The sequence below is a fragment of the Olea europaea genome, chromosome 8 (genome assembly GCF_002742605.1).
Source record: "Olea europaea var. sylvestris chromosome 8, O_europaea_v1, whole genome shotgun sequence".
NCBI classification, from domain to species: domain Eukaryota; kingdom Viridiplantae; phylum Streptophyta; class Magnoliopsida; order Lamiales; family Oleaceae; genus Olea; species Olea europaea.
This window is the reverse complement of record NC_036244.1, coordinates 6877428-6889351: the sequence shown is the minus strand read 5'-3', so window position 1 is coordinate 6889351 and position 11924 is coordinate 6877428. Positions and strand designations below refer to the sequence as shown.

General features: G+C 33.8%; 1 protein-coding gene across 8 annotated transcripts; it reads left to right on the top strand.

Annotated features, from left to right (window-relative positions):
- Positions 1-380: 380 nt before the first annotated feature.
- LOC111398677 (yrdC domain-containing protein, mitochondrial-like) lies at positions 381-7030 on the top strand. 8 transcript variants are annotated; one of them, XM_023025703.1, is made up of 7 exons: positions 523-685; positions 1623-1702; positions 3462-3721; positions 3853-4093; positions 4879-5054; positions 5446-5737; positions 6564-7030. In XM_023025703.1, exons 3-7 carry the CDS (start codon positions 3631-3633, stop codon positions 6640-6642), a joined length of 879 nt encoding a protein of 292 aa, XP_022881471.1. In that variant the 5' UTR covers positions 523-685; positions 1623-1702; positions 3462-3630; the 3' UTR covers positions 6643-7030. The 8 variants fall into 8 exon arrangements, with proteins under 8 accessions (XP_022881470.1, XP_022881471.1, XP_022881473.1 ...); XM_023025706.1 differs by having other exon boundaries at positions 565-685; positions 3861-4093; XM_023025705.1 differs by lacking the exon at positions 1623-1702 and having other exon boundaries at positions 561-685.
- Positions 7031-11924: the final 4894 nt, after the last annotated feature.

The window sequence follows — 11924 nt, the reverse complement described above, 5'->3', positions numbered from 1 at the left end:
CACGACCATAACCTCTGCCTCCAGCTCCTCTTCCTATCACTCCCTCATTTCTGAATCTAGAACCCTTCCCAGATTGGAACCTTCCCCTAGTATTCCCTGCAGCTTTTGAGATGAAATATCTATGATCTGCACATTCCATGTCCGCCAATTATTCCCCTACTTAGCTCCTAGTGTTCGTAATAAGTGGCGGAACTAGCACCAGGCTAGGTGGCGCGGTTGTTTGTGTTGGCTCCGTCAAAATTTATAGAGCAATCGACAGTTGATTTGGGTTCTTAAGCTCCGCTAGCTAGAAAAATGGGGATTGGCTGATTGGAGAATTCTTTAAAGTCATTTGTCATATTTGGGCCTTTTCTTTTAAATATGAATGTAGACTTTGTTATTAAAAAAAAAAAAAAGAAGAAGAAAGAAAGAAAGGGGAGAATGGGGCCTTTTTGTCTTAAAATTGTGGTCCATTAATTTTGATAAATGCCTGGAATCACAAATCAATTCACAACAATCCATTGCCCAAAGTCTTTTACTTCCACGACATTTCATTTCAAAAATCAGAACTGGAGTCTAGACACCATTGGTAACCTCGAAACCCTATTCTTCCAAGTTCTATCCCACTCCAACTCTGCGATTCCCGGTGTTCCCCTACCCGCCCCGCCCGCCAGTCACGGACTGTCGCCTCCCCCCCAGCCTGCCGGTAAATAGTTCTATTTCATTCATCTTCTTAATTGATAAAAAAATGAATCTTCTGCATTTTAGGGTTTTAAGAGATTGATTTTAGTTATAATTTGATTTATGTAATTAAGGAAATTAGATTAATTGCAATTGGATCTTGGGTTTTAAAATCTTCTGCATTTTAGGGTTTTAAGAGATTGATTTTAGTTATAATTTGATTTATGTAATTAAGGAAATTAGATTAATTGCAATAGGATCCTGGGTTTTAAACATGTGGATAGTGGTCAGTGGACTAGTTGCCTGTGGTTAGGTTTTCAGATTCACATTTGTATATTTTGAATTTCTCTATTATTTGCGTTTGTTTTTCTCTGTTATTTGACTGTGGTAAGGTTTTAGTGCATTTAGATATAAATTGAAGAATTTTAAATATTAATAAAGGACCTCGGTAATATGGCCGTTTGACCGTCGAAGGTCAATGATCAACGGCCGCCTTAGCTGACCTCAAGTCCTGGATCTGCCACCGTTCGTAATACAACATGACTGCAAAAATTTACGTCCCATCTTTCACTTTCATTATGTACTGCATAAGTATCACTGGTTTTTCAATGAACTATGTTTTTAATCACTGATTTTCACTTTTTCTCGGAAGAGGAATCAGATTTTTGATCCATTTGTATACATATTTTTGTCTTAATTTAGAGAAAAAAAGTGTTGGAATTTTATATTGGCTCTGTTTATGAGTCAGCAGTAGGGCCCCTTTTGATTGCAACCCGTCTGCCGTGTAGAGCCTACACAAATCGGGCTGGTTTGAAGATCCATGAAACCCATCTTGCTTGCTTGTTTTATGATACAATAAACTGGGCATATTTTACTGCAATTTAAGTGAAAAATTAAGAAATTTTCTTCTGGGCTAGAGTCGAAGATTGTTAGTGTTGACTAAAAGATGGTATTTTATTCAGATATGGTGGCTTCATCTTTAAATTCAATAACAAGCTAACTTTTGTTCGGTTCCTATAAAGAGGTACTTATCACCGTAGAGGTAAGAAATTTATTTATTTATTGAAGAATAATGTTTGATTTAAGGTTTATGGACAATTGTTTATATTCAAATTTTAGCAAGAATTAAAGATTATTGATAAGGTATTTGAGGTATTAACCCGTAGTACTGCAAAGAATAATGTATATGGGAAGAATGGTGTTGAAATAGAAAAAATATGAAATGGTTTGTAAATTAAAGTTTCAATCTTTGAATTTATTCTGTTTATATGATGCCAATCACTTGATTTAAGTGTATGAGGGTTGATTTCTCCATCTTTAAGCAATTTTAAGCTATTTTTGAGCAATTGTAATACAAAGGTGCTATTTTTGAAATTCTGTCCAGAAAGTACTATTTCTATCGGTGGTTTTGCAGACAGTTTTCCATATATAGAAACTGGTGCAAGATTTAAGTAAGCCAAAATTTTAGTGCTGTTTTTGTTAAATCTTCATTTTTTTCTTAGATTTTAAAAGGTTTGAATGAAGTTAATTGAAAAAAATTGAGGCATAGGTATTGGATTAAATTAGGTATATGGATTGTGTAAGGTAGTGACTTTAAGAGGGTATGAGTAGATGAATTGGTTTGATCATGTGTGGTGATTAGACAGTGAAAAATTAAAGAGAAGACAAGTTAAGGGGGATGGAGATGCTAGAATAAATGTAGAAGTTGATGAATTAAGTGGTGGGTTAGTATTAGTTTATCGGATTGGTTTTAATTTGAGTAATTTATCATTATTTTAGGCGATGACATGAAAGTTTGGAAAAGTCTTGTCAACTTAACTAGATTGCTTTCTATAGCACTGTTTGGTTGATCATTTCACCGAGTAATCTTTCTCATTTTTCCCTTGACTAAGAAGAACTGTAACTAACAGCAGAAAAAGAGGATTAACCTTGTACATAAAATCGTTTAAAATAAATAGGACTGAACGTAGACAACTAAATAGAAAATCCTCCATTCAAAAATAAGAAGAAAACAATAAAAATATATTTTTAAAAATAATTGTAAGTATGGTTTAATTCCATTTGCTTTACAAATTGAACTCGAAAAAATTGAAGGAAAATATAAGCCTCTCAAATAGAATACAAAAAACCAATTAGATCTAAACAAATAATGAGTGGGCAATTATTTTTTTTTTTATTATTTTTTGATTCAGTGAACAATTAGTAACCTAGGAATAAATTTAATGAGTGTTCATTTAATTAACTTAATAATTTAACGTCGTTAAGGTGCGACGTCTGATTTTTGTTGATTACGTGGTACTTTCCATCAAGTCGAGTACCTGGTTTCACTCTAGTGATAAATAGATAACCATTTGAATTGATGAGTTAATAGCAGTGAGCAGGTATTAACTTATGCCTAGGGTAAATTTAATGAGCATTCATTTAATTAACTCGTTTTTACTATTGCTATTTTAACTATCAATGAGATCATTTTCCCCATCGTGTCACTATTTTCGATGTCGAACCGTCTCATCTGGGCCGAAATGAAAACATATGAAAAACTGATGAAATAGCATATTGGCTTCTTTCTTGAGATAAGTTGAGTCTATCTATCCATCATCGAGTATCTCTAGCTCTAAATATCGAAGATTGGAAGGTAACCAATCTATTGACTTCTGCCATTTGAGTTATTATTTCAAATTTCTGTGCATAATCTCAAGTTGTAATGTAAAACTTAATTTTAGACATATTAGCATCACATGAAATTTTTATTAATTTGGCCAATTCAAGTCATTGAAGATGAATTATTTTAACTATAATAGGAACAGAGTTGTATATTTTAAAAGCTGGGGACTAAGTTGGCACGAGATCAATAGATCAAGAACCAGTGCTGCGATTTTAGGGAACCCGGAGTTCCAAATAATAGGGTGTGTGTGTGTGTGCACCGACCAGTTGAAAGCAGCAGACAAGGAGTGAAGGAGGCAGAGAGTAATGAACGTAATCATCCTGACAAAGACGTCAAACTTAGCCCAGACACAGCTGCCAGCCCTCTTTTTCAACTATATTTTCCAACATTCTCGAGGTGTTTTTCCCTATATTTTGCTGAATTATCAGTCTTTTTTGTGCACGTAATTTTGTTGTTCCAAATTGAAATTAGATGTGCATATTATGTACTTGATGAATTGCTTGTTAGAGTGTATTTCATATTTACAGTGGTGCAGAAGTTGCGGATTGTGAATATATTGCAGAGTAGAAGAGGATTTAAGGAGGTGTGTGTAAAGAGGATGGCTTGGAGTGTGGAGAAATGTAATGGGAATGGTGTGGAGACTACTAGAATGGGATTGGTTCATCCAGCAATGAAGGATAATGCCAAAGAGGCAATTGAAGCTGTTAAGGCTGGGAAAGTTATAGCTGTGCCAACTGATACCCTCTATGGCTTTGCTTGTGATGCTTGGTATATTTCACTTTCAATTGGCTTAAGTATTTGTACATATTATTGTTAATACTTTGGCTCAAAATTGGATTGTTTTAGCAATGAATTGAATGAACAAGGCATTATCTGTTGTTATTGTTGGTTGAAATTGAAAATTGTGGACAACGGACATAACGTCAATGTTACTGCTTGCTACATGTTTTTTAAAGTCATGATTTTCAATTGAACTAAATGGTGGTACAAGCATTTTTGGTTAAGCCTAATATTAAGTAGTAGCTACTTTAGTTTTTTAAACATGTTTGGATAAATTATTATTTTATTATTAAAAACAGTTACTTATTTTGAAATTCTTACTTTACACTCAAATAAGTCATCATTTTCGATTTTTATCTATGAAAAATTTACTTATATTGACTTGTAAGCGAACTCTTTAAGCTTAACCAGATATGCTTTTCTTCGAATTGTGCTCTCTATATAGCCATGTTTTTTTAATAGAGGTTTAGGTGTGTCAAGTGTTTCTATATATTAAGGACATTTATTTATGAAAATTTCATGATTCATATAGGCAGGGACTGATCTAATATGTTTTGTAATAATATGAAAACTGCATTGAGAAAGCAATTTTTTGGCAAAGTAATTGATGGGGGACATCAATAATTACATATCACTTTTCTCCTCCATAGTCTTCCCCTGATGATTGCTCGCATTGAACTATGAAGTGTAGAAAAATAGGTTATACACTTTTAGAACATAGCATTAGATGTTGCGTGCTAAACGTTTGCTTTTATGTGGTGGCATAATGCTAGCTCCATGGAAGCAGTTAAACAGATATATGAGATCAAAGGCCGTAAATATACGAGCCCTCTTGCGATTTGCGTAGGAGATGTTCAGGACATACAGCGGTTTGCTGTCATTGATAATTTGCCTCACGGGTTGCTTGATTGTCTTCTTCCAGGACCTGTGACAGTGGTGCTAAGACGAGGTTTGTAGGAACCATTACTATATTTACTTAAATAGATTTAGTGCATGTTTTTAATGAATATTTTAATTTCAGTTAAAACAAATTTGTTCATCATCTTTTTTTATTTTTCTTCATGTCCAAGTTAGAGCCTATTTGGCTAAGCTTAAAAAATTTACTTATAAGTAAGTTTTGAATCGATAATTTTTTTATTTGATAAGTTGGAAATAAGTTACTAATTCTGATAGCAACATAACTATTTTCTTTTACTTTAAGTAACCTACCCAAACATGGTTGGAAACAAAAATTACTTTTACTTCTAAGTTTTGTAATTTGTGAGATTGCATTGGATGTGGAGTTACACAGATTTTTTGCTAATTTTGAGGTCTTTAATTTTTGTTTTGATATTATGCAGGGGAGTCGAGTATTCTTGAGAAATCCTTAAACCCTGGACTAGATAGCATAGGGGTTCGAGTGCCCGACTGTAGCTTCATTAGGGCAATTGCCCGTGGTTCTGGAAGTGCACTGGCCCTTACAAGTGCAAACCTTAGTGGGCAGCCTAGTAGTGTAGATATTAAAGATTTTGAGAACCTCTGGGAGCACTGTGCATATGTGTACAATGGAGGTGTGCTTCCATCAGGCCGTGCAGGATCAACAGTTGTGGATCTTACGAAGCTAGGGAAGTACAAGATCCTAAGACCCGGGAGGTAAACGTCTAATTTCTCTGACGTTAAACTGCATATGTTTCTCTTGGAAATCTTGCCTTGATAAAGAAAGTACCTTGGAAACATCATGTATCTCGAATATGAATTTTGTACTAGGAATAATTTAAGAGATCCTAGCTCCAAAAATTAATGGCATGTTTGGAGGGAGGATTGGCCAACATTGGTCGAAAAAAAAGTTAAAATCTTGTTCATCGTATTGGCTAGGCTTGTTCACTATTATGTACCAAACATGTAAACTAAATGTACAAGAACTATACCTAAATATCAGAGGTGATATATATTTGATTTATTTAGCATGGGAAAGCTTCCACCCACGCTTGTCCTAAACTGGTTAATGAGAAATGAGCGTGTGCTATGTTACTGTTCTGGACATTATTTTGTTCTATTACTCGACATACAAGACACCTCTTTGGAACTAATAAAAATTTTAACGTTTTCATAGCCCCGATGCTTGAGTTTAAGCACAATTTAAGGATTGATAAATTTATTGGAATTGGTTGAGTGCCCTATCAAAGACGATTGATTATTAGAGCCAATATTAATCAGTACTCTCTATCTGTTGCAAACTCATCTTAAATTCATATGCAGTATGTAATGGCATAGCTTATGACAAAGCACTGAATTATATTCTAACCAATAAGTTTTGTGGAAAAATTGTTTCTTACAATTAGTTGCATATCTTATTTTGTTCTCTCGTGTTGTGCTTCCTAAGCTATCACGTAAATTGTTTCATAAAAACCATTATAAGTATGCTTAACATGATTGGCCCATGTTATATGACTTCGATGTGCTTCTTTTGTCTTGGCAGTGCGAAGGAGGAGACGGTCGAAATCCTTGAGCAACATGATCTAGTTGAAGACTCTAGCACCACTTCACAAGGCACCTGAATTCATATTTGTCCCGGAGAATGTTTATCTGCTGCTATATTTATCGATATCAATGTTTTATATTTTATGCTCTGCATTCTGCGCCCTGTAACATAGTTACATGGATAATTGATCACTTGGGTAAAATGGTCCATTCTACTATTTTTTATCACAGCTACCTCCCCAACGAAGCAACAAGGTAAAGAAGTGCTTCATTTCTGCAATAATGATGAAGAGTATGAAGGCTTGAAAATGAAATTTAAATAGTTTACAATGCTAATTGTAGGTTCATTGAATTCTTAAGCTTAATTCAAACCCTTTTTTTTATTATTATTATCAGATTTGATTATGTACTGGTATTAGTTTTACGAAGTTATTCCTCGGAATTAAACCATATTTGGATTTTCTAGCAGCGATTTACATTAGGTGCTGGAAAACTCTAGCATGAATGCTTATTCATATGGCCGTCGAATTTGCCGACTCTTAATCTTTTATTGATCTTCCACTACATCTTGCTTTTGGTTTAGGAAAGTATTCTTTCACGTCGATTCTTGTCTATGTTCCTTTTTATCTTTGACATCTCCGTTTGAATACTGCACTCTCTTTTTGATTGTGTCCATATTGTTGTACACTGAACATGAATGAAGGATTTTGAAATGAGTCGAAGTCAAAGTATAGGCAAAAATTGATTTATATGCGATTAAAAAGCAGGACTATACCTTTCTAATTGTTAGGAAAAATGAAAAGAAAATGTTTAAGACAGCTTTCTTTTGTTGAAAATTTAGGATATGTTCTCTTTGTTGTTTTTGGACCATTTTCTAATTTCAATTTTTCAAAACGGTGAAAATGCATTCTCTTTCTCGTTTTTGAAAACGAATTTTTGAAAATGAAAAAAAAAATTGTGAGGAAAATGCAAAATGATATTTTTATCGTTTTGAGTGTTTTTAGTTCAAAACTCAAAAAAATTGAAAACACGGCAAACGGTTCCATTTGATCCAAAATTCCTCCTCTTTTTCTTAAGCTAACAATTCATGGCCTCCTTCCATCAATAACAATCACCACTCGCCACCTAAGCTGTCGGACCCACACACCACAGGCACTTCCTCACCTCCCTCTACAACCTCCGATCATCACCTGCCCATCGAACCGTCAGAAGCAGCACCAATTCCCATCCAAAATAGTGAGCGTAGTCACGATTTTTTCCCACTTGCTTCCACATCCGGCCACCCTTTCGATCGTGGACCATCACCACAACATTCCTCTCAATCAGGCGCATCTAGTTCTACCATGGGTCACCCTCAATTTCGTCCCGGCTCAGTTTGTTGGAGCACTCCGTAAGATTGGTGAAAAATTGTCTTCTAATTTCACATTTTTTGTTTTTTGTTTTTTGTTTTTTTTTGTTTTATATATAGATTGAGTTTGCAAGTATCTTATGTTGAATTTAAAAATTTCTTAATGAGTTTTGCTTTCGAAATGGACTTCAAGAAGATGATTTGGATCATTCTACAGATGAAGCTCTTCTTCGACTGAAATTGGTAAAGATGCTTTATTGTGCCCCATCTGAATTTTTTTATTGAAGTAATAATTGTGAAAGAACTTGGTGTAAGACATCATTTATATTGGAAGGGCTACTGAAGATCCATGATGACGTGGGGGAGTTAGATTATAGAAGACTGGAATTGGCTTGGTAGCCATTCTGTTGAAAGGCTTGCTATTAAGTTTGTTAGAATATTTGGAGGCAATTTTTTAGGCTGTGTGGTGCGAAGGACAAGACTTGGAAGCCAATAATCATGACAAAAGAGTGAAATGAATTGGGAAAGCAACAATATTAGTACTCTAGAAATCTGTTTATCACCTCAGTTTACTGCATATGTCTTTAGAAATTGACAAGCTTGCAAGAAATATAATCCTAACTCTTACTTCAGTTGCGAGGAGTATCAACAAGCTCAGGTTGCCCTTAAAATTCTCTAGCTCTGTGAATCATTGGTCTAAAGTTTATGCAGTTAATCATTTTGCAGCTTGTCTTATTCTTTATTTAAAGAACATAACTCCTTAATCGGATGATGCCTTCTCCTCTGGGGCTGAGTCATGAGGAAAGATAATTTAAAATTCTGGAGGACAAAGTAAATATGAGTAAATGCTGGGATCTATGTTGGATTGTCTAGTAAAAGCTCTATATAAGTCTTAAGAACTTCAAACAATTCGTGAGATATGGATAAGTCATTAGTTTTAATCACGGAGACGTGCATAATAGTCAAATTGGAACAAAAATTGAAGTTGGTTAATAGTTTAAAATAAAAATAAAATCCAACCGCTAAAATGAAATAATTCTATGAAGTTCAACTAATACTATGTTTAATACTATACTAACATTAAACTATTAAAAAATCAGATTTCTTGAATAAATATTATAAAAAAATTATTCTCAAAATCTCAAAGTTTCCAATTTTATATTTTGAGAAACAATTTTTTAGAATGACAAAGAAAACGTATTTTCAGCAATTTCAAAACAGGTACTTAAAACACAAAACTCAAAATGAATTCAGAATTCAAAACTACAAAACTCAAACACGAGATTTTGGGGCTTTTGGGAGTGCATTTTAAGGCCAAATTTAGATTAAGGAGCTTTGGGGGGCTTTATTTTGTGCATTTTTTTATTTTTATTTATTTATTTTTTCGTCACAAGATTCTTGTTCCTATTGGGTTTGTGACGTCTTTGGAGACACAATTTAGGTTCTTCAATTTGTCTGATTTTGTGGATGGAATTCTTGGTAAAAAACTTAAAGGCCTAGATATATTGGTTCTGTCAAAAAAGGGGTGCCAATGCCTATGATGGGCGGGGAAGATAAATATCAAACTCCATCACTCTATTCATCTTCCTGCATTGTTTGCAAATATCACTAACCCTCTGTTGTTGCTATAATTTGATTCATTTCAATTCCCAAGTCTTGCCTGATTCAAAATCGAGTATTGTGTATTCTTTCCCTGTTCCAATTATAAAATAAATGTAATAAATCCTTTTTTTTTGCTTGTTTTCCCAATTATGAAGTGTATTTAACTAAGGATTCTTGTGGTTCTCACTTCTCAAGGTTCAAGTTAGAGAGAGAATCCGGAATGGAGTTGTTCACCTTGTTGTAGTTATAATATTGTCAAAATATATGTCGGGATCAATTGTCCCAAATTAGAATATTATACTTAGCAGTGTGAAAAATCGAAAAATGCAGCTATCAAAAACAGTAAATTAAACTATTGAACAGCAGAAAATAAATAGAATGCAAGAACACAAGAATTGTTGACCCAGTTGGGCAATAGCCTAATCAAGGGGCTCAGCGATCGCCCATCCACTATAAGCATCTATTAAACTGTCCAGAGAGAGGGAACGTACAAGAAACCGAAAATCAGATCTAGATTTTTGGCCAAGAACTACAACACCAGCTGATTTCAGCTCCTAAACACTTGAATCAATCCTAATTGAACTTTGCAATAAATCGAACATAGTTGCCTAATCAACACAGCCACAAAACCGACCTAAGGCAACTATACAAGATCAACCACATAGGGTTACAACTCTTTTTCAAGATCACAAACTTAAAAATCGAAATTGAGAAGAGAGGAATTTCCGTGAGAGTGCTTAGGAAGGAGAAAACTAGAGAGAACCCTTGAGCTAAAACAATTGAACTGAATGAATCTCAAAGGACTAACTCCAAACACGTATTAATGTCCTGATTTCATCCATATAGGAGGATATCATCCACAATGTAATCCAAGAATGTATTACTAGAATAATTGAGAAATAAGTTTGCTAAAGGTACATCAAGTTTGACATTGTGTGAAGTGGAAGCTTTTTTTATATTGAATTTAGAATCTTGCTACATATACACTTTGATTTAACACTTTGCCACGTGGCATTATCCCATTGAACAATTTAAATTTCAAACAGATTTTTCATCCAGTTGATATTTGACAACAATGCAAGTGTCAACAAAAATGTCAAAAATCAGTGTACAAATAGCAAAATCCTTAAATTTAACAACACTTCTTTCAATCAATGGCTAGATTTCATTAACATAGGAGGATGTCATCCACAATATAACCCAAGAATGTACAACTAACGTAATTTATAATTAATTTTGATACAAGTATGTCAAGTTTGACATTGTGTGAGGTGACAGTTTTTTTGTACATTGATTTCAACAATACTTTTTTCGATCAATTGCCAAATTTCATCTACATAGAAGGATGTCATCCACAATGTAATCCATGAATGTACAACTTGCATAATTGAGAAATAATTTTGCTACAGGTACATCAAGTTTGATATTGTGTAAAGTGTCAACTTTTTGCATATTGATTTTAACAACACTTTTTTCAATTAATGGCCAAATTTCATCCACATTGGAGGATGTCATCCACAATGTAAACCAAGAATGTACAACTAGTATAATTGTAGAAACAATGCTATAGATACAGAAATTTTTTCATATAAATCATACATATGGACACTTGTCGTTGATTATCATTGAACGATGACAAAAAGAAAAAAAAAAAAAAGGAGCTGCCATACAGGTGTAGCCATTTCTGTGATTGTAGAAGAAAAGAAGCACAATCCAATCACACATAAATCAGCCAATTGCCAACAGCCACATGGACTCTCACTTAAAAGAAGTGTTGTTTTTGTGAACACGCTTTTTTACTTTCAATATAAATATAAATCAACAAAACTTTTGTTCTTGTGATATTTTATATTCACTAACTACAAAATAATTACGATTACCTATCTGCAATAATCCAATGTCTTCTCATACCTAATTATTCTTTTTCCACTTTCTAATATCTATCGAGATGAATAACTCGTACTTTACGAGTGATACTATCAAAAACTGCATTTTTAACAACAAATTTTTGGTGGAATTAAGGACTATTGTCTGGTTGTATTTGAAAGTTTGGCTTGATTTGGTAGTTCAGAAGACCTTATCATTGTGATCATCTACTTTAGTCGTGAATAATGGATGAGGGTACCAACAGATTTTTTAAGACAAAAAAGAATTAATTTTATTCATGAGAATTAAAACTGATATTTTAATTCTTTCGATGATGTGTAATGGGAGAAGCTAAAAAGTAAAAACATACCTAGAGAACTAAGAACTATTCGTGTACAGAAAAAAGAAACGTAGAAAAGATATAGAACACGCACACGCACAAGCACGGGGTGGGTGGTTTGTTTTTTCAATAGAGCTTTCCCCTTTTCTTCTGTGTAGGAACATAGACTTGTTCGAGAACTAATCCTTTAATTTGTTGTTTCT

Coding starts and splice junctions, on each gene's coding strand:
- LOC111398677 (XM_023025702.1), top strand. CDS start 466: ATGCCTGGAATCACAAATCAATTCACAACAATCCATTGCCCAAAGTCT. Junction 686..3,852: donor GCCTCCCCCCCAGCCTGCCG/GTAAATAGTTCT, acceptor TCATATTTACAG/TGGTGCAGAAGTTGCGGATT. Junction 4,094..4,878: donor GGCTTTGCTTGTGATGCTTG/GTATATTTCACT, acceptor GCATAATGCTAG/CTCCATGGAAGCAGTTAAAC.